Source organism: Pelobates fuscus, chromosome 10 (genome assembly GCF_036172605.1).
Source record: "Pelobates fuscus isolate aPelFus1 chromosome 10, aPelFus1.pri, whole genome shotgun sequence".
Classification (NCBI taxonomy): domain Eukaryota; kingdom Metazoa; phylum Chordata; class Amphibia; order Anura; family Pelobatidae; genus Pelobates; species Pelobates fuscus.
In genome coordinates this window covers 86,109,677-86,133,628 of record NC_086326.1, presented here as the reverse complement: position 1 = coordinate 86,133,628, position 23,952 = coordinate 86,109,677, and the positions used below count along the sequence as shown (strand labels likewise).

At 41.9% G+C, this 23,952-nt stretch overlaps 1 protein-coding gene across 1 annotated transcript in view; it reads right to left on the bottom strand.

Annotated features, from left to right (window-relative positions):
- Nucleotides 1–803: 803 nt before the first annotated feature.
- NPFFR1 (neuropeptide FF receptor 1) overlaps nucleotides 804–23,952 on the bottom strand; it is a 268,435-nt gene continuing 245,286 nt past the window's right edge. Inside the window, exon 4 of the mRNA XM_063433738.1 lies at nucleotides 804–2,117. Within this exon, the coding sequence (XP_063289808.1) occupies nucleotides 1,229–2,117 (889 nt within the window). The 3' untranslated portion in view covers nucleotides 804–1,228. The remainder of the gene's footprint in view (nucleotides 2,118–23,952) is intronic.

Here is a 23,952-nt window from a genome sequence, read left to right as displayed (position 1 = left end):
AGCCACAACAATTTTGCATGTTACTGCATTTATAAGCAACTGTGTGCTGGGAGACAGGGGCAAGTAACAACAAAAAGCTGATTTTGTTTGTTTCGCAAAAATGTAAACATGTACTGTAAAGATGCAAACGTTTCCACAAGATAAAAAACAGAAGCTTCTGCACTACCCTAATCCTGAGTTAAGCATTGTTCCTCATCCCTAATCCAGCCTATTTTTTGAATTCCCAATATTTATGTCTAACATAAATAAAAGGCTGTGAAATAAAATTGGATTATAAACTGTAAACAGTGCAGTAACATCGATTTGATAAAAAAAAGAACTGAATTTACATTATTGTAATGTCATTTCTTTTGTTTGTATGATTTTGTATACATTCAATTAATTCTTTTTTCTTCTCTCAGATTAGTCATTACTTTACCCACTTAAATACATTCTCACTGAACTTGTGAGTGGTAACACTATTAATGAGCCCGGCTGTGATGATAACGTGTGGCTTTACCAAGTGACTACACATTCAATTCAAACAATTTACTATTAAGCATAAACTTGATGATGTGCTTAAAAAGGCAAAGGACAAAACATGCCACATCTAAAGAAAAACATCTACTGCTACACGCACACAATTAAAGTCATCGATTGTGTTGTTGTTTTTTTTCTCTTCAAACTAAAAAAAAGCAACAATTTTCTAAAAAAAAACACCACTACACGACAATACCATACATTTAAAGGCACATAACAAGAAAACACTTTTTATTCATTTGTAGATGTCCCTTAATTACAGGTGTATCCCTCCCCCACCCTTTTAGCCCTAATTATTGGAGATTAACAACATTTTCCTTGGAGGTTGTGAAAAAAAAGCAACATTTTGAATGCTCCTCCTATTCTGAAAATATGTGTGAAAATAATTTACTCTAAGAGTCTACTGTCGCTGGGCATTGCTTGGCTAGTAATAGTTCTGATTAGACAGCCAAGTATATACATTCTTTTAGTTTTGTAAAAAATAATCTTGCATGTGCAAAGCATATTGAAATGTAAAACCAGTTTAAAGTTTATGTGAATACATGATGGAAAGCAAATTCAATCATGTGACTCCATGTCCTTGCATCATAATGAGGTTTTTTGGTGGAACTGTTGGATAATAGATATACTTTTAGTACTCTATACTGTCCTTTTTGCTTTTTTTTTTTTGCAGAAGTCACACAACATCAAAAGCAAAAAGCCATTCATTTTATATATCCCATGCTGGGATGCTGACTGTGTTATTGGATGCTTTATTGTCTAAGTCTTCAACTACCAGACCGTGATGGGCAATCTTTCCACTTCTTAAAGAAAACATACCAGTCTTTGCAGTAGTACTATTACAAGAATCCGAACCTTGAGCTGAGTCACTAGGCTGCACTTCCACAAAAATCCGGTTCCGTACTCCAAAGAGAAAACCACTGTTTTTCCTCTCTGAATAGGTCTCCTTATGCTCCATTTTCATTGAGCAGAACTGTACTTTGAAGGCTTCTTGAAACCCCCGTCTGAAGTTTTCATTGAAATATCCATAAATGATTGGGTTGACACTGCTATTGAAGAAAGCCAACCAGTGGGCAAAAGGGAATACATAAACAGCAATCAGATTGAGCTGGTGATCAGTGAGTTTTCCGTAGTCTGTGAGTAGCATTAAAGTCCATAGGGGAAGCCATGAGAATGTGAAGAACAAAGCTACTATGATTAGCATATTGATTACTCTGATTTTTCTCTTAGACACTCTACGTCCTTCATTTTCCTCAGACACGGATCCACGGATGGTGGCAGATGACTTGAAAAGTTTGAAAGCAATACGAGCGTACATGAGAACAATCAAAGTGAGAGGGGCCAAGTAAATATGAGAGAACAGAACTGTGGTGTATATCTTACGCATTTCTTTATCTGGCCAGGCTTCCCAACATGAGTATAACGGATAATAGTTATTGTAGTCATCAACCATGAAGTGATAGTCATCTTTAGTCACCGTCAAAGTAACTGCTGAAGGGCACATAATGATTAGAGCCAAAATCCAAATAACAATGATGGTAATTATAGCCTTCTTCAATGTGAGCTTTTGCCTGAATGGATACACAATACACCGGAACCTGCCAGAGACAGAACAGAGTAAAGTTATTTAGGTATATAGAATCAGAATTATGTAATAGCATCAAGAGAAATATACTTGTATAATTCCTTAAAGATGAAACCTATTTTGGCCAGTTTGGTCACCTAAATATAAGAGCTGTTTTGCCATTTCTGCAATGTTTGTTTCACAATTATCTATTTTATCTCATGTAACGTACCCACACGGATTGTTTTTAAATGAGAGATAGGATTTCTCTTTTCATCCTACACATATAAAGAACTTCTCATTTAATATTAATAAAATATATTAGAAAAACTATAGTGCAAAGGTTTTGCCTATAATTATTTGTACATAATTGGTGCAGCTAAAGAAAGTAAATAAATTACATTATTGGTCTGAATTCCAGGGTACATCACATGGCTAGAACATTTTTTGCAGTGCAGAACAGCATGTGATTGGACAAGAAGGAGGGGAATGCAGTCTTTTCTGACCACACAAGTTACTCTGTCTCATTGGAAGAATACCGAGTGATGTTGTGGAATACTTCAATAGATTATTTTTCAACCATATTTCCTGTAGACACTTCCTTTGAGTTTCCTGTTCCCGGCCGGACTGAAAGGAAGTGTGCACTTCCTGTCAGTCCGGCCGGGAACAGGAAACTGAATCTCCTGTACCGCGCGGTACCCGGCCGGACTGACAGCCAGGAGGAAGAGGAGCTCGGCCACGCTACAGGGAAGGGGAGGTGACGAGAGAGGAGTGCTGCAGCCATCTGAGCGCTCTCTATAGAGCGCTCAGGCGGCTGCAGCCTTATAGGAAGCACCGGCTCTGCTCGGGGCCCTGGGCCAGCTCGGGGCCCCAAGCAATTGCTTGGTTTGCCTGCCCGCTAGCGACGGGCCTGCTGGGCACTCATCGGACAGTTCAAGGAAAAGCTGGGAGCAGTTCAGCAAATTATAGATTCCAAATGGCTGCTGACATTACATGCTACATACTATAGTTTTTATTTTATCATTAACTGTCAAGAAAATTGAAATGCTAATAAATTTGCCAAAAACAAAGATGGATGCAGTTCAAAGATGGCTATCGGCAAAAAAAAGAAAAAAGAAAAAATGTAGGTATTAATAATTATACTTACTCAAGCTTACTAAAGAATATTGTTAGACAAAACATTTACAATAAAAAAAATTATAGTTTTTTATCTTTTGGGGACATTCATGATGTAGGGGTGTCTAGCATATGATGTATGTACTTTGTAGCATTTAGAATCATCCTTGTGCTGTGCAGTCCTTTTATGAAACCAATTCGAAATTGAGCATGTTTAAAGTGACACTATGATTAAGGATTGTTTATGCACCATCCTCAAACAATGCACAGCTGTATTTATTGTGTTGGTAATTTTGTCTTTTTATGAAATCCAAATAAATATTCCTATCTTACCTACTGCCTGGTGGGTATAATTAGTTAGATAATTATGATAAGATCCTGTGAGGATTATTGTTTTGCAACCTTTGTATTTTGCGTTGTTGATATGCAATACTGATGGCTGTGTCACAAATGAAGTATCTTACTTAGGGAGCATGTTTTGTGAACAATATATGGAAAAAAACAGTAATGAGCATTGACTACATTTCTTTATTTGTACCTCAACTGTCAAATATTAAGATGGCAAGCATAACTGTGCGCGTTTAATTTACAAAATAAAATACAACCTTCACAAAATAACATATTTAATACATTATGTATTTTAATATGTGGTCAGCCAGTGTCATAGATTATTGTCTAATTTGTTAATATATATTCTCAGTTAAGGATTGTATTAACTGTCATTTTATTACTAAGCTACAACTGTTTTTTTTTAGTACATACCATAGAATGCAGGGCCAAATTAGTACAATGTGCCAACACTTTTGTTGGTAGTTGTAATGATATTTAATTAGTATCTGTGATGCATTTAGTGAGAAAAATGCTACAAAATATAAACAAAAATATATCATTAACAGGGCTCAAAACCTTCACTGGCCCACTAGCTAAACCCATCAAAATAAAATGATTTGGTTTTGATAATATTTTGTAGTGTTTAGAATTTTGGAAAACTAAATACAAGAACGGTTTTCTCTTTGTCTTATATGCTAGGGCACTTCGTTACTGTTTTTCCAGACTTGTAAGCATCTTTAAATCATCGCAGGGATAAAAGATGCACAGTATAGGTCAACAGATAATGATCGAGTATGTGTTTTATCAAGAGATCCGAGGTTTTCCAGATGGAGTATGATGTAGAAAGAGAAACTACAGTGAGCAATACTTAAAAACAAATATCAAGGGCTTGCTTTCCCTGTTGTTGAAAAGATTTTACCACAAGCTACTATAGTTAAAACTGATGTTGCTAACATTAGTATAACAAAAGCTAAAAAGTATATAAGGGCACTTCAACTCTTTTAAAAAAACAAAACAAAACAACTATATAAATAACGTGAAAATTGAATAAGCTGTTTTCCACTTTTAAGTGCTTCCTTTTCAAACTATTTTTATTGAACAGTATTTTAAAAAACACATTTCACATTAATTTGGTATATAAAGAACTTAACATTTAACAATAGAAATAAGTACAAATTACAAGGTATGGCTGACGTGACTGCAATAAGAATGTGGCCACCATGATTCTATCTAATTTACTGGATATCTTAGGGAGATTTTTGAATAAACCCACCTCTTGAGAGAATGTTATAATTGATGAATCTATCTTTTTAATCAGTGAATGTATTTGTGGCAAACAGATCCTCGTCACTGGTTCTTGGAGGGGCCTGCTCGCCAGCCTCTTGCCCCAGGACTATGGCCCCTGCAATAGACCTGGCTAAAATACTTTTAAAAGACTTTGTTCGTGCAATTGGGATTATATGGTTCAGTTACCGAACAATCGCACTTACCGGAGACCACCCTGGAGCTTGTTAACACCTATTAACAACTTGGTACGGTTCTCACCGCAGTGTTCTAATTGTTAGTCTGGGTAGCCACAATTCCTATGGACAACCACAAGGTGGCGGCCATCTTGTTCGCATGAACACAGACAGCGGTGTTTGGGCATGAATCTCATGGAACTAAAATCGGACACAGAAACTCCCGAACACCGCTGGACTTCCATCATCGCCTGCCTTCGGTTCTATACAACTTAGAAGGGCACTGTTCGGTGAAATCGTTCATCTGGATTAGGGGAACAAGCTCCAGGGTAAGACTATTGACTCTGTTTGGTAGTTTGTTCGTTTTCAAACTACCGAACTAGACGGACCGCAAGCCCTGATTCTCTGGAACTGTTTTGGGCATGGAACCATGCCTTCTGTCGGTCAAATAAATGACTTCCAGGAAATTCCCGAACCCCTGAACTGATCTTGGTGATTTTTGGATATGTTGGTCGCCCAGATCAGGGCTATCAGGGGATATTACCTTTGTGGAGTTTTATGTGTTTTTGGGATACTTTTGGGATGTTTAGGAAAATGTATGTTTTTCTGTACTTCAAGATAATTGGATTAGATTAGTACAGTTCCTGAACCAATTATCTCCCAGGTACAGAGGAGGGATTATCTGTTTTTGTATGGGAGTGTCCTGGATTTGAGAGCCAATGTAATTGTGTGTTTGTTTCTGCTGTGGTTTACTCTAAGGTCCAGGGGGGAGCGACCCTTGCATGGGGACTGTCATAAAAGGCAAAGTGTGGTCCCATTAAAGTCAGTTCACTTCACCCTCAACACGCAGCCTCATCTTGTGATTGTAGGGAACAGCTATACCAGCTATACGAGCTATAACTGCTTCGGATTGCTATACTGACTATAATCACTTGCTCTTGTAAGAGCTACACAGCTATACCTGCTACACTCTCTGGAGTAGGAGAGGTCCACCCACTGGAAGCTGGATCCTGGGCTTGGGTCCAGGGTGGGTGGAGGACAGCGAGACCCCAGCCAAGCTACGTCGGCTAAGGGGCTATGGTGCTTATGGTGTCAGGTGCTTTGCTTATAGTACTCCAGGCTACTAGGAAGCAGAGATTGACAGAGGCACCCAGTTGGGGTGCCAGGCAGTATTCCCTGCCAGAACGGCTGCAATTTTGCATAGTGCCACTATATATGTGAAAGCGTACCGAAGCCTTCACAATCCCTCCAACACCTATCTGAATGTTTTATGTTCATTTTATGGAATCTTGAAGGGGCCAGGTGCCAACGGTATATGCACTTGTAGTGATTTTCTACATGGTTGGAGCACTGTGTGATCCATTTGAGAGATGATGTGAATGCAAGCTATTCCTCCAGGTCCCATTGCAGACTCATATCTTTTTCCCAGACTAGAATATAGTCTGGTTTTGGATCTTAAACTGAAAAAAAAAGAAATAAGGATACCATAAGGAGTTCATATATTTTTGATTTGGGTGGAATAAATAAAATGTATTCAAGGTTTGAAAATTTTGTAATTTTTTATATTTGTGGTCAGGATTGGGGATTTCAAATTGCTCTTGTAGGATCTCAGTGATTGTGAACTAACAAGGGGCCTAACTATCTTTCAAATCATACTTTATTTTAAAAATAACAAATGACATTATCGAATCATTTTTGTAAAAACTATCAATTTTATTTATGAATTTTGAGTGCCAAGCAGTCAAATCTATTGGTGGATAATAATGATTTAGGATAGAAAGCGGCATAGTTCTTGACCAATACAAGTTGGGTTTTAAAGTTTTAAACAATACATCCCAAGCTTTTTATGAGATTTCCATTGATGGAAACATTGTAGATATTTTAGGTCTTTTAGAAATATGGAGCCAAATTAATTATTTAATAGAGTATCGGTGTAATGTATCTGTTCACTCTTAAGTGCTTCTTCTTAACACCATAAACAAAAAAAAATTAAAGTAGTGTAGCATACTACTTGTGTCATAGATGTGTTATAGAAAATAGTAGGTGATGTTAAGAACTATTTTCCTCTTAATTTCCTTGCTAGACACAAATGCCTCAATTTATTTTGTTGGGTAAGATTTTTTAAATGTTTGGATACACTTTTAAAATGATTCTAAATATTAGAATGATTTTTAAAAATGTCATACATATAAAAAAGTATAAATTTATCAAAAAATGTATTTTGCTGATTGCTTGTATCATACCAAAATTAAAGACTGCTTTAGCCAAGTGTAAAGAGAAAAAAAAAGTAAAGTTAACAATTTACATCTTTTCATGCATCCTATACAAAGAAATCGATTTATGCCACATAGAAGTAGTGTATATATATAATATACTTTTCCAAATGCTTTGCACTCTCTGGTTCTTTTAAAGGTCACCGCCTCAAGTTCCGCTCAAACTAGAAATACAACTGTAAGATAACATCCACTCAAAGATCTTGAAAAAACTCAGAGATGGGAATGCCAACATTGATCCTTATGTCATTAACTTCATTTTCTAAATAAAGCATTTTAAATAGAGTTGAGCGAACCCGAACTTTAAATGTTTTACCGTTTTTGGACCCTGGACCCGAACACGGACATATCACTGTATGTTCGGGTTGGAGTTTGGTGTTCGGCGATTTAATGGCGCATTTTGAAAGGCTGCAGGGCAGCCAATCAACAAGCGTTTGACTCATGTGCCCTTAGAAGCCATCACAGCCATGCCTTCTAATGGCATGGCTGTGATTGCCCAGTGCAGCATGTGAGCTATCTACCAAAAGGCTGAAAGACCTAAATTGGTCTTTCAGCCACATTTACTAATACTAAGTAAAGATTACTTAGTATTAGTAAATTCAGACCCTACTCGCTATACTGTAAAAAAAATAAAATAAAAACCTATTGGCCCCCACCCCTGAACGGCGGGTGGGGGCCCTAAAGTACAATAAGGGGGGGACCTATTGTCCTCTCCCCTGGCCCCCACCCCTGAGCGATGGGTGGGGGCCCTAAATAACACTGAGGAGGGACCTATTGTCCTTCCCCCCGGCCCCCACCCCTGAGCAGTGGGTGGGGGCCCTAAATAAGAATGAGGGGGAGACACCTACTGTCCTCCCCCCTGGCCCCCACCCCTGCGCGGTGGATGGGGGGCTAAATAAGATTGAGGGGGGGATCCACTGTCCTCCCCCCCGGCACCCACCCCTACGCAGCAGGTCACACCTGTCACAGCACTCTGATTGGTTAGCTTGAAATCCACCAATCAGAGTGTTGTTATGAGTCAAATTACACAGCATGGGAAAATTCCAAAGAACTTTCCCACGCTGTGTAAAATGACACAGAGCACTCTGATTGGTGGATTTCAAGCTAACCAATCAGAGTGCTGTGACAGGTAAATGTAGAGACTTACCTGTCAGACTCTTCATTTACCTGTCAGAGCACTCTGATTGGATGGCTTAAACCCACCAATCAGAGTGCTCTGAGCCTAATTGCAGGGCAAGGCAAGGCTTTATAAGCCTTCCCCGCCCTGCAGAGCTCAGTCTGCGCAGAGCCCTCCAGGTGAACATGGATTTTTTTTTTTTGCTCTTGGTTTTTTTTGTGCGTCGGTTATTATGGATTTTTATTTTGCCTTTTCTGGGTTGAAGAAAGAAGATTTTAGAAGAAAGAAGACATCAAATGGTAAGTTTTTTTGTTGTTTTTTTTTTTTACAGGTATCTAGCTTATGATCCCCTTTTATATTGAGGGGGGTAGGTAGGGGTTATTTTTTGGTGAGAGGAGGGTGACGGGGGGTGTTAAATTTTTATTTAGGGCCCCCACCCGCTGCCTAGGGGTGGGGGTCAGGGGGGAGGACAGTAGGTCCCCCCCCTTATTCTTATTTAGGGCCCCCACCCGCCGCACATGGGTGGGGGCCTAGGGGGGAGGACAGTAGGTCCCCCTCCTTCTTATTTAGGGCCCCCACCTGCCACACAGGGGTGGGGGCCAGGGGGAGGACAGTAGGTCCCCCCCTCAATCTTATTTAGGGCCCACACCCGCCGCGCATGGGTGGGGCCTAGGGGGGAGGACAGTAGGTCCCCCCTCCTTCTTATTTAGTGCCCCCACCCGCCGCACAGGGGTGGGGTTAGGGGAAGGACAGTAGGTCCCCCCACTCAATCTTATTTAGGGCCCCCACCCGCCACTCAGGGGTTAGGGCCGGGGGGAGAACAATAGGTCCCCCCCTTATTTCACATTAGGGCCCCTAATATGTATTTTTTTTTTTTTTACAGTGAGCAGCCACTGGCCCTCATTATCATTATGGCCCCCACCCGCTGCCCAGGGGTGGGGGCCGGGTGGGTGGAGGACAGTAGGTCCCCCCATTGTAATTTATGGCCCCCACCCACCGCGCAGGGGTGGGGGCTGGGGGGGACAATAGGTCTCCCCCTTTTTTTTACTTTAGGGCCCCCACCCGTCGTTTAGGGGTGGGGGCCATTAGGTTTTTTTTTTTTTTTTTTTTACTCACTGCTTACTCGACATGCCCCTACTCGCAGTATAGCGATTAGGGGCTGAATTTACTAATACTAAGTAATCTTTACTTAGTATTAGTAAATGTGGCTGAAAGACCAATTTATGTATTTTAGCCTTTTGGTAGATAGCTCCCTAATACCGTGGGAATTAGGGAGTTATCTACTAAGCAGCTGCTTATTTTATGTTATTTTAAGTTATTTCTCTATCCACATTTGTTTGCAGGGCACTTGTCCTACTCTTACCCCCATTTTACTTTCTTTTGCAGCCCTCTAGCCATTTCCAGGACTTTTTTAGAGGCATTTTAGTGCCCAAAATTTCGGGTCCCCATTGCCTTCAATGGGGTTCGGGGTCGTGGTCAAGTTCAGGTCAAGTTTGAGCCCTTTTTAACAAAGTTCGGCCGAACTCGGTGAACCCGAACATCCAGGTGTCCATACAACTTAAAGTATGAATTAAGATGTCTTGTGACTGTGAGTGTACCTTATCTTGCCATCTTGTGGCTATAAAATACATATGTATGTGTGTGTATATATATATATATATATATATATATATACTCACTTACATACATACACATAAATATATACACACACACAGACCATCAAGAAAATAATATTTTAATAAAAGGACAGGCATTGAAGTCATATAATAAATATACACAAATGATCACTTATGTAGATCAACAAGAAAGACATTGCTATTGCTATCCTCTAACCACCGTGTTCTGATGATTAAAGGTGAAGTGCGCATACACGGGATAAGCCTTTTATCAAGTCCAGATTTGGTTGCTGTGGAGACAAATTAGTAACCACTGATTTACTTTTTAGTTGCTATGAAGTAAATAGTAAGATGCTGATGGGCCAAATTATATTTGCAGAAGACTGCAAACCAGGAGCTAGGAAACGAGTCAGTATTTTTGCGTAGAACAGCTGTTTACAGCAGATTTTCTTAATTTACAACACTGGAAACAAGCCCCAAGTCTGTTGATTACATATAGCAGAACGTTTAACTGTAAAATTGGTATCATTAGCAAAATAAAAAGCTCTGCTGAGCTAAATCTGTTTCTAAGAAACCTAGAAAAAACTGGTATACTTTATACTTAATTATCATTCTATTATTGTCTGTTGATTTTGACTTTAATCTCTGTATCTTCATGTCTCATTTCTAAAGAATATGATTGAATAAAATTGCTAGTAATTTTTTTTATACTGCTACATTGTTACTTGTTTTTAACTCTTTATTTCACACTTTCTTTCACTACAAGCATAGACACGTAATGTCTAGTGATGTCGCGAACATAAAATTTTCGGTTCGAGAACAGCGAACGCGAACTTCTGCAAATGTTCGCGAACCGGCGAACCGGGCAAACCGCCATAGACTTCAATGGGCAGGCGCATTTTAAAACCCACAGGGACTCTTTCTGACCACAATAGTGATGGAAAAGTTGTTTCAAGGGGACTAACACCTGGACTGTGGCATGCCGGAGGGGATGGCAAAACTCCTATGGAAAATTACACAGTTGATGCAGAGTCTGGTTTTAATCCATAAAGGGCATAAATTACCTAACATTCCTAAATCACAATGGATATGGATTCACACCTGACATATGACATATTGATACCTGTCCTCAGAGACCCTGATACACACTGACACAGAGCAGAATATGGACTGTTCCCCCTACATAGGGTCACTTGGCAGATATGGATTGACACCTGTCCTCAGGGACCCTGATATACACTGACACAGAGCAGTATAGGGACTGTTCCCCCTACATAGGGTCACTTGGCAGATATGTATTAACACCTGTCCTCAGAGACCCTGATACACACTGACACAGAGCAGAATTGGGACTGTTCCCCCTACATAGGGTCACTTGGCAGATATGGATTGACACCTGTCCTCATGGACCCTGATACACTCTGACACAGAGCAGAATAGGGACTGTTCCCCCTACATAGGGTCACTTGGCAGATATGGATTGACACCTGTCCTCAGAGACCCTGATACACACTGACACAGAGCAGAATAGGGACTGTTCCCCCTACATAGGGTCACTTGGCAGATATGGATTGACACCTGTCCTCAGGGACCCTGATACACACTGACAGAGCAGAATAGGGACTGTTCCTCCTACATAGGGTCACTTTGCAGATATGGATTGACACCTGTCCCAGAGACCCTGATACACACTGACACAGAGCAGAATAGGGAATATTCACTAAATGCCAAACATTGTCATACAGGGGAATATTCAGTAAATAAGAATAAGGGGGGGACCTACTGTCCTCCCCCCCAGCCCCCACCCGTGAGCGGTGGGCGGGGGCCATAAAAATAATGAGGTGGGGGTCATAAAATCGCAATGGGGGGACCCACTGTCCTCCCGCACGCCCCCACCCGTGAGCGGTGGGTGGGGGCCATAAAAATAATGAGGGGGGGGGACCTACTGTATGATGTTGTATCGATCAGGTACTGTAAGGGTTACGCCCGCTTCACAGTGACAGACCAAACTCCCCGTTTAATGCACCGCAAACAACCGCAAACAGTCCATTTTCACAACCGCAAACTCCCCATTTGCACAAGGTTGGATACCAAGCTAGCCATGTCCCGTTCCTTGTCATCACTGATGTCATTGAAGGTCTCTTCCTCCACCCAGCCACGTACAACACCAAGGGTCCTCAAAAGGTGACAACAAGCCCCCTGGGACGCCTGCTGTGTTTGGTCTTCCACCTCCTCAAAGCCACCTTCCTCCTCTGACTCCTTTTCTTCAGACTCCTCTCTCTGCCTTGCCTCTCTCTGTGTTATTATAAGGTGTGTTAAGTAGTACTATTCTTATCAGTTTAATCCCTGTTACGAGTAGAGGACTATTTCCTTGTTTCGCCAAACCCCTTCAAAGATAGAAAAAGCGGTATGAGTGGAAGAAACGAGGAAATGTGGTCAGGTGGTGGTGCCAGCCCCACTGAGGGCTTGTACCCAGGTATGCTAATAAACTGAAAAAAGAAAAAAAATCTCAAAAGAAAGAGATCTGAAACTGGCATAGGAAAAGGTTAGATAACTATAATAAAGTGATACCTACAAATCCTAGTGAGCATAGGTGTATAATAGAGGGAGAAAGGGAAAGCAGAGTAATGCTTCCTAATACCGTGGTTAGTACCCTTTGTTAAAGTAAATTGAGTAATGGACAAAAGTCTTTTTTGTATCATTTATAAATAACAAAGGGATACTATACTCATTCCCCTATAGTGGCTAATTCTGTAATAATGGTAATACTATTACCTATTATATAATATTGGCAGGGGCAAGGAAATTCCCTCTAAATAGATGGGTATAGGCAGAGAGTATGGAGACCGGAGTGATGCTGTCATAAAAAGTGTCAAAAAGGTGATATAAAGTTAAATGTATCACAGACACACAGCCACCCTTTCTCTTAGCTAGTTTCCAGAAATGCTGGATAGGTAGAAGGGCTATAAAGACTCAGAGAGGTCTAAGAAGAATCCTCTAAACTAGCCCTAATCTCCTTAAACACCTTCAAGGGTGTTCTAAGCTAAAGCTCAATCTAAACGTTTTGATGACTGCCTGATTTCCCATCACAGATGCTGGCTAGGAATAACACTGTGCAAGACAAAGAGTGGGTCTAAGTGCCCATAGTGCAGTAAAGTGTCCCTAGTGAAGTGAAAAAGAGAATAACGAGCTGGCGCCCAAGAGAATAACCAGCTGGCGCGCTATCAGGGGACGTGTATATGGCATTGATTTTAGGAACCGGGAGATGGAAAAAGATGCTTGGTCGGTCCTCCTACTTCAAATTTGGGGCACTGCACGTGCAATCTAATGTGCCACCAGATAGGAGTAGTACTATTCCTATCAGTTTAATCCCTGTTATGTGCCTTTTTTTGGTTTGGTTTTTGAAGCCACAGTGCAGCACCAGAGGCCTGAAAAATTAGGCATGTACACATGCCTGAAAAATTAGGTATTGTTGCAGCCGCTGCTGTAGCAGCAGCCAGAAAAATTGATGTTTGTTTCCCAGGCAGAAAGTGCCCTAAAACATTGCGGCTTGAACCCTAGTTGGTGGCGGATAAGTCACGCAAGTCAACCGGCATTCAGAGCTAAAATACAGCAGCGTGTGGACCATTTTTAGCTCAAGGCAGCTCATATCATCAGGCCTTTTTTAGTCGAATGTATCGCCCACTGTCAGTCCCTTCGGGATCCATCCCTCATTCATCTTAATAAAGGTGAGGTAATCTAGACTTTTTTGACCTAGACGACTTCTCTTCTCAGTGACAATACCTCTGCACTGAAGGTCCTTTCTGACAGGACACTTGAAGCGGGGCAGGCCAGAAGTTGTATCGCAAATTGGGATAGCTCAGGCCACAGGTCAAGCCTGCACACCCAGTAGTGAAGGGGTTCATCGCTCCTCAGAGTGTCGATATCTGCAGTTAAGGCGAGGTAGTCTGCTACCTGTCGGTCGAGTCATTCTCTGAGGGTGGATCCCGAAGGGCTGTGGCGATGCGTAGGACTTAAAAACCTCTGCATGTCCTCCATCAACAACACGTCTGTAAAGTGTCCTGTCCTTGCCGGCGTGGTCGTGGGAGGAGGAGGATTACTTTCACCTCTTCCCCTGTTAGATTCCCGTTGTGCTGTGACATCACCCTTATACGCTGTGTAAAGCACACTTTTTAATTTATTTTGCAAATGCTGCATCCTTTCCGACTTGTTTTAATTTGGTAACATTTCAACCACTTTCTGCTTATACCAAGGGTCTAGTAGCATTGACACCCAGTACAGGTCGTTCTCCTTCAGCCTTTTTATACGAGGGTCCCTCAACAGGCACGAGAGCATGAAAGACCCCATTTGCACAAGGTTGGATGCCGAGCTACTCATTTCCCGTTCCTCCTCCTCAGTGATCTCAATGAAGGTATGTTCTTCCCCCCAGCCACGTACAACACCACGGGTACCAGATAGGTGACAACGAGCACCCTGGGATGCCTGTTGTGGTTGGTCTTCCTCCTCCTCCTCAAAGCCACATTCCTCCTCTGACTCCTCTTCCTCACAATCCTCTTCCAGCGTTGCCGCAGGTCCAGCAAGCGATGCTGATAAGGCTGTTTCTGGTGGTGATGGTGACCACAACTCTTCCTCTTCCTCTTCACGCTCATCTACGGCCTGATCCAGCACTCTTCGCAGGGCATGCTCCAGGAAGAAAACAAATGGTATGATGTCGCTGATCGTGCCTTCGGTGCGACTGACTAGGTTTGTCACCTCCTCAAAAGGACGCATGAGCCTACAGGCATTGCGCATGAGCGTCCAGTAACGTGGCAAAACATTCCCAGCTCTCCAGAGGCTGTCCTAGCACCCCGGTCATACAAATATTCATTAACGGCTTTTTCTTGTTAGAACAGGCGGTCGAACATTAGGAGTGTTGAATTCCAACGTGTCGGGCTGTCGTAAATCAAGCGCCTCACTGGCATGTTGTTTCGCCGCTGGATATCTGCAAAGTGCGCCATGGCCGTGTTGGAACGCCTGAAATGGCCACACACCTTCCTAGTCTGCTTCAGGACGTCCTGTAAGCCTGTGTACTTATGCACAATGCATTGTACGATCAGATTACACACATGTGCCATGCACGGCACATGTGTCAACTTGCCCAACTTCAATGCCGCCAACAAATTTGTTCCGTTGTCACAAACCACTTTGCCGATCTCCAGTTGATGCGGAGTCAGCCACTTTTCCACCTGTGCGTTCATGGTGGACAGGAGTGCTTGCCCGGTGTGACTCTCTGCTTTCAAGCAAGTCAAACCCAAGACGGCGTGACACTGCCTTATCCGGGATGTGGAATAGTACCTGGGTAGCTGGGGGGGTGCCGTTGATGTGGAGCAAGACGCAGCAGCAGAAGAGGACTCAGCCGAGGAGGTTATGGAAGAGGATGGAGTAGGAGGAGTAGAGGAGGTGGCAGCAGGCCTGCCTGCAAGTCGTGGCGGTGTCACCAACTCCTCTGCAGAGCCACGCATTCCATGCTTGGCAGCCGTCAGCAGGTTTACCCAATGCGCAGTGTAGGTGATATACCTGCCCTGACCATGCTTAGCAGACCAGGTATCAGTGGTCAGATGAACCCTTGCCCCAACACTGTGTGCCAGACATGCCAGTACTTCCTTTTGCACAATCGAGTACAGGTTGGGGATTGCCTTTTGTTAAAATAAATTTTGTCCGGGTACCCTCCACTGCGGTGTCCCAATGCCTACACATTTTTTGAACGCCTCAGCTGGCGTAAAAGCTGGTGGGCTAATAGTTCAGACAAGCCAGCTGTCAGACGCCAGGCAAGGGGGTCACTTTCTGACATTGGTTTCTTATGCTCAAACATGTCCTTGACAGACACCTGACTGTGGGCAGATGAGCGGGAACTGCTCAAGGCGAGAGACGGAGGGGCGGATGGTTGAGAGGGGGCAAGGAGGACAGCAGTGGTTGATGTGGCTGAAGATGCTGGACCAGGAGGAGGATGGCGGCTTTGAGGTGTGTGCTGCTTGTACTCATATGTTGATCTCATAGGCGTTTGTGATGTGCGATCATGTGCCTACGCAAAGCAGTTGTACCTAGGTGGGTGTTGGACTTCCCACGACTTCCCACGAATTTCTTTTGCCACAGGTTGCAAATGGCATCGCTGTTGTCAGAGGCAGACACACAAAAAAAAAATTCCACACTGCTGAGCTCTGCAATGACGGCATTCTGGTGGTGTACACAGCATGCGTTGATTGGCGTGCTGTCGGGCTGACCCTAGATGCCGATGCATGCTGTCTGTCTGTGCCACTAGCTCCTTGAGACGACCTCCCCCTGCTTCCAACTCATCTCCTCCTCCTCTCTGTCTCCCCATCTGAACTTTCGCCCTGTTCTTCTTCTTGCCGAGCGGGTACCCACGTGACATCCATGGACGCATCGTCATCATCAACCGCTTCACTTGTATCTGACAACTCAGCAAAGGAAGCAGCAGCGGGTACAACATCATCATCATCACACCATACGTCCATGTGTGTAATGCTGCCTGACTGAGACATATCCCTGTTATCTACATCCTCTGGCAATGATGGTTGCGCATCACTCATTTCTTCAAACGGATGTGTAAATAACTCCTCTGACAGATAAAGTGAAGCAGCTGTGGTGCTAGTGTTGGTGGTGGCGGCAGGTGGGTGAGTGGTATCTTGAGAGGTGCCCGAAGCTAAGCTGGAGGAGGATGGTGCGTCAAGGTACCGAGCGGAAGCTGTAGAAGATTGGGTGTCCTGTGTTAGCCAGTCAACTATGTCCTCAGAACTTTTCAAGTTCAGGGTACGTGGCCTCTGAAAACTGGGCATTATTCTAGGGCAAAAGGGAATCACAGCACTACGACCACGACGGCCCCTGCGGGGTGGCCTGCCTCTGCCTGTCATTTTTTTGGATTAGTGGTACTATGCGTGCAAGCTACTGTGAGACCAGATATGAGTGGCACTGTGCAGTGGCAGAGGTTGGCAGAGTACACGCTGTAGGCCTGACACACACTTATGAAGGACCCTGACTGCTATTATATTACAGTCAAAAACATTTTTTGGTTTTTAAATGCATGCTATTGTGACACCAGATAAGAGTGGCAATGTGCACTGGCAGAGGTTGGCAGAGTAGACGCTGTAGGCCTGACACACCCGCTTGAAGACAACTAACTGCTATTCAATCTATAACAGTGAAAAAAGTTTTTGGGTTTTTAAATGCACGCTATTGTGACACCAGATATGAGTGGTACTGTTCACTGGCAGAGGTTGGCAAAGTACACGCTGTAGGCCTGACACCCGCTTGAAGGACACTGACTGCTATTAGATTACAGTCAAAAACATTTTTTTGTTTTTAAATGCAAGATATTGTGACGCCAGATATGAGTGGCACTGTGCACTGGCAGAGGTTGGCAGAGTACACGCTGTAGGCCTGACACACACTTATGAAGGACACTGACTGCTATTATATTACAGTCAAAAACTTTTTTTGTTTTTAAATATGTTCGCCAGGAACTCGCCAGCGAACCGTTCGGTACATCACTAGTAATGTCTCATGCCTTACGTCTCAGCCCCAGGTATTTTTGAGAAACCTTACCCAAGTATTGCCTGCAACATCCTGACTACATGTATACACTGACGAGAATAGACTTTGTTTTGCAGGGTGATTCAAAACTCAGGCACCGCTCTAAAGCCAGTTAAGTGTAAATTTACAAGGAATCCGAAAAACATAAAAAAACACTAGTACTGCTTGCAGGTTGACTTATAAGTGAAACCTGTCACTTTGAATTTATGTTTTTCCCTGTGTGTTGAGTTCACAAGGTGCAAGGAAAAAACATTGGATCTTCATATTTGCATCATAATCTGTATTATGAATTCTGGTTCTTGCTTTTCAAATCTCTACATAATGCTACTCCCACCTATCTATCCTCCCTAATACACAAGTATGTCCCGTCTAGGCCTCTACGCCCTCCTGAAGACCTGCGTCTATCCTCTATTTGTACTCCCACCTCTGATGCTCACCTTCAAGACTTCTCTAGGGCTGCACTGTTCCTGTGGAACTACCTTCCCTTTTCCGTTAGATACTCACCTAGTCTCCACTCCTTCAAAAAAAACATTAAAAACCCACTTTTTCACAAAAGCATATCAATTAAACTGTTAATGGCTCCAAAACCCAACACTAAGTCTTCATGGAATACTATTCTACCAATCTACTTCCCTAATACTTCACTTACCTTTTGTGTCACTTAACCCCACTCCCTCTAGCATGTAAGCTCATTGAGCAGGGTCCTCAACCCCTCTGTTTTCTGTGGGTCAAACTTGTCTGGTTACAATTACATGTTTGTTAGTCCATCCGTTGTAAAGTGCTACAGAATTTGTTGGCGCTATATAAATATAATAATAATAATAATAATAATAATAATAATCCTACCTGTTCGAGGGCAATAAAATAAAAACAAATCCTGAATGGTGGAGAGATCACAGAACACAAACTTTGGGGTTAAACCATTTGAAAAAGGGGAGCCACGCCAGGGACTTCCATAACAATGTAATTTAATGAAGTTTTTATAGTGCCCAGAATGTTCCTTTAATGCATTAGGCCGTGATTTAATGTTTTTTGGATACATTTCTAAAATAGTTTTTTAAAATTATTTCATATTTTGAATAATTTTATAGTTTATAATTTCCATATTAAACCTGTCTGCACACAATTGTGCCATGATCTAATATAAATATTTCTGTATCATCACCGGTTTTGCATTTTGAATAAAATAATTGTAATGAGGGTACTAAATATCATCTCATGACACAGACCCATTTCATTATTAATTTCCTTTTCCCTTTAGCCATTTAGCCTTTCCCTTTTGGCAAAAATCTATTTTAGGCATATTTCTCTATTTCTGAGGTTAAAGTAATAAATTAAAAAAAAAAAAAAAATCATTACTACACATCAAATAAGACCTAGGGGCATGAATTTTTTTTCCAATTCTATGAATTATGCTATCAGGTCAGATAACACTATCGAAAAAGATATTCCACTGCCACAAAATAATCTATTTTCTCTGGGTTATTTGTAAAGCTAGTAGCATTTTCATGTGAACATAGTCTGACTGTGTGTAGTGATAAGCAGGAGTGGTGTATCCATAAGGACACTTGGGACAGCACCCCACAATATAGTTGTACAATAACATTAATACACATGCAACTTTAAGAGATAACCACATTAAAATAGTGTTACAATCTCTTTAAAGGGACACTGCAGTCACTATAACCATTCCATCTCTTTGAATTGGCTATAGTGCCTCACAATGTCCATCTATTCATTTTGAAACTATTTTCGAGCAATTTAATACTAAATATGGCTTCCTGGCCACCCGCCGCACAGCCCCTACAATTGCTTGTAGTTATAGCCATTCATACAAGCAATGGGAGATCTGATAGTTTAAAAGCAGTCAGATGATACTCTTAGCCAATCATAGCAGCCCACTGTTGCACAAGCTAATACTTCCTTATTACCCAAAGCAGTACAGAGAGGATGGGCCTGTTGTTGACTCTTGTTTAGTATTAAAATCTTAAGATCTGAAAACCTGTTTAATGCTTAATTAAAAGACACTATAACCAGTTAAATAAAATGAAATGAAGTAGATATAGTGCCCATAGTGTCCGTTTAATGATTGCTGTTCAGTGTTTACCATTTTTTTTACAGTCCTGTCTTCTCTTTGAGTCTTTATCTTAGATGTGAGGTGAGCTTAGGATGTACCATATATCTTGTTTGTGTAGCTTCTCACGTCTTTACCTGGGAATATGCTCCAACTCTATCTCCATGCATTGCCTCACGCACCATGAGGTATAGCATAATAAAACAAAACCAGCAAAGTCGAGGGGACATGCGAATTGTACACCGCTGCATTTCCCCAGCAGTCGTTAAAATTGTCAAGACTTCCAGCAGGTGTGGACCCTAAGAGACACACACAGTCAGACACACACACACACACTAACAGACACACACACACACACTAACAGACACACACACTAACATACACACACACTAACAGACACACACTAACAGACACAGACACACACACTAACAGACACAGACAGAAACACTAACAGACACAAACACTAACAGACACACACACACTAACAGACACACACACTAACAGACACACACACTAACAGACACAGACACACACTAACAGACACACACACTAACAGACACAGACACACACTCACCCACCCACATTAACACTTTTTTAAATTTATTTTTAACACATTTTTTTTAAATTTATTTTTAACACATTTTTTTTAAATTTAACACCCCCCCCCAACCTCCTTACCTTTGGGAATGCTGGGGAGGGGGGTGTCTCTTCTTCCCTGGTGGTCCAGTGGCTGCTGGGCGATCGGGCGGCACTGCCTGGCGGGCGGGTGGCCGGCCGGCGAGGGAGCACTTCCCCTGAGCTGTCTGCTCAGCTCCCTCGCGCGCCTCAGAGTGAGGCTGGGAGCCGGAATATGACGTCATATTCCGGCTCCGCCTCCCAGCCTCACTCTGCGGCTGTCGAGGGAGCTGAGCAGAGAGCTCAGGGGAAGTGCTCCCTCGCCGGCCGCCCGCCCGCCCGGCAGTGCCGCCCGATCGCCGGCATGTCTGTTAGCCGCAAGGCTAACAAGACATTTGCCTTGGGCATTTGGGGGCGGCTTTTTTTGCCGCCCCCTGGAAAATGCCGCCCAAGGCAAATGCCTTGTTTGCCTCGCGGCTAATACGCCCCTGAGTGGCAGTCCATTTACAAAAATAGAACTTGCCATTTTAAGTAATTTAACACATTCCCTTAAAAAAATCCCATCAAAAGATTTAAGCTAAAAGTGTTATACAACACTTAAAAGACACAACTTACCATTACTTACTTACCATTAAAGGAACACTAAAGTGTTAAGAATATAAACCCAGTTATATAGGTCCCCAACTGCGTGTGCCACATAAAAATAATAAAATAAAGGTTTTCAAGTACCTTTTTACAGCTCTCGGGCTCTCTCGGCACTCTGCTATCCTTACATGTGACTGACATTTTTAAGGATACCAAATTAGTGAACTAGCTATTAAATAGCTAAAAGATCAAAATGTAGGAGTAAAATCAGTGTTTATGCATCCACCACCACATCTCCATGTCTGTGACCTACAATGTCAATCTACACATCTCCTGCAAAGAGGGATCTAATGTTTATACTTCCTTTATGTCACAGTCTGTTTAATTTATAAAATCTAATTTCCTGCCCAGTTACTAACCTAGCACAGTCTGCCGGAGCCTTCATAGGCACACACTGAACTAACTGAGAGGAGGGTGATGGTCCATTTAAAAAAAAAAAAAAAAACATTTTAAACTTACACATTAGCTAGTTATTCTGCTAGCATAATGTATAGATTCATTATTAGTTAAGATTAAGTTGTACTGTCATAACAGGTGCCTTTTCAAATTTGAAGACCTATGCTACAAGCCAGGCCTTAAAAGTCACTCAACACTAGACTTGGGCATTTGTATTTGGCATTTTCTTCCATTCGTCCATATACTGAATAACGAATGGGGAGCCAAATGAACGAACGAACAAACAAATGAGCGCCGAACATTCACAATTCACATTCAGCCTTTTGAATTACACTGTCGGTGTACTCTGATGGGAGTTAGCCTAACTAACGTATGAGCACCTAATGAATGAGCCATTCATGCATTTTGTGCTCATTTGGACAAATGCATAGGTTAATTAGTTAATATAGGGCCCAATTCAAAATTCTGGCGCTTGCTTACAAATCCCTACATAATGCTGCTCCAACATACCTATCCTCCCTCATACACAAGTATGTCCCGTCGAGACCCCTGCGCTCATCCCAAGACCTACGCCTATCCTCTGCCTGGATCCCCACCTCTGACGCTCGCCTTCAAGACTTCTCTAGGGCTGCACCTATTCTGTGGAACTCCCTTCCCTCCTCAATCCGACTTTCACCCAGCCTCCATTCCTTCAAAAAAATCTTTGAAAACTCACTTCTTCATTAAAGCGTATCAATTAAACTGTCAGCAGGCTTCTTATCCCCCACCCCATGACTCCTTTCCTGCAACTGTCAAAAATGACCTACCAAGCACTTAATAAACCCTTCTCTAACAAACTATTTAATCCCCCTACTTTAACCCTTTGTGTCACTATACCCCACTCCCTCTAGCATGTAAGCTCATCGAGCAGGGCCCTCAACCCCCTCTGTTCCTGTACGTCCAGTGGTCTGATCTCAATTATGTGTTTGTTAGTCCACCCATTGTACAGCGCTACGGAATTTGTTGGCGCTATATAAATAATAAAAAAAATGCAGAAAAAAATAAATCCCAATAATAAAAATTAATCCAGTTTTACCTAGCGAAGGCTCCGCACATACTTATCCAGCCTTCCCACATCCTGCAATTTGACTTAATCCAACAAATCAAGGTGCTCTAACAGGTAAATCTAGAGCCTTGTAAGTTATAACATCCCTTATTTATGAATACTAAATATTTTTTACATAGTATTAGTAAAGTTTGATGAACAAACAATTTTGATCTTTCAGCTTTTTAGTAGACAGCTCTCTAATACTTAGAGGATTTAGGGGGCAATCTACTAAATGGCTGCAAAATGCAGCACAAAGGAAATTCTGTACCGAAAGAATGAACAAATGGGCTATCCAAAACAAAAATAATGCACAAATTTAGTCCCAAAAAGAATGAGGCAATGGACGAAAATTTCTCCCTTCACCAAGTCTACTCAACACTGCAAGCCATAGTATACCCACCAGGTGTGAATTTCTACTTGCCAGTATTATCCCTTTAAGTGAGTCATATAAATTTAAAAAGCCCACATTAAAAAGATGTGATTATCATAAATTTATTTAACAGCAGCATCATTATGCCAAAATGTAAAAAAAAAAAAAAGCATCACACTGAAAGAGATGTGGCAATTAAGCTAAGTTGCAATGTCTTAGTACTAAGGAAGATTTGACTATCTCCTCATTTTCAGCCATATATAGTATTATCCAGTTACATTTATCCTTCATTTTATTATCCTTATCGTTCATCCTTATCCTTATCCTTATCCTATTATCCTTCATTTTATGCTCCTGCTTTGGTTTCATAGAGACACACACGCACGCACGCATGCGCGCACACACGCACACACACTTTCTTTCTCTCTCTGACTTATTTTCATTACTTTATTTTCTCATGTGTCATGCTGAGAAATAACTACTCTGCTCAATAAGCTGCCACTTTACATTATAATCATTGTCCTGCTTGCCACCTCTGCACATTTCCATGCCAAATGTGAGCTGGCATCGCTATATTAAGACCGCAATTAGGCAAAGATCTATTTTGCATGGGCGGCTTCTATTTCAGTGTATAATGATGTATTTCTACTTATCTATTATTATGTATTGCAACCTCACCATGATTGGTTCTACATGTGTAATTAATTTCGTGTTTATAATTCTCACAATAAAAGATATATCTGCCCATTAATTATTTAGCTAATCAAATCCTGACATTTTATTCTAAAGCTGTCTCTTTATTTGGATTGGTTTTTAATTTCTTACCTATATATGCATTTAGTGTTTACTAAACATGCATATTTGCTGATTAGAGCAGTGATTTACATCACTGCCTTAGAACATCATTGCCTTAGAACTCTATATTTTAAATCCTGGTCAGGCCACCTTAAGTGACCTTGGGTAAGACATTTAACAATATATATCTCCCTACCGTAGGTCCTGAGATTTGACGTTACTATGCTGTGATAGATGACATCAGACGCTTGTGACCCCGGCGTTTCCTTTTCCCAGGAGCTTCAGTGCTGCTCAGTATAACAGTTGCTAGAGGTTGATTTTACCTGCAATGTACCCATTACAGTTTTGAGTGTGCAGCAGACCATTCATGGCAGGGCCGGACTGGGAG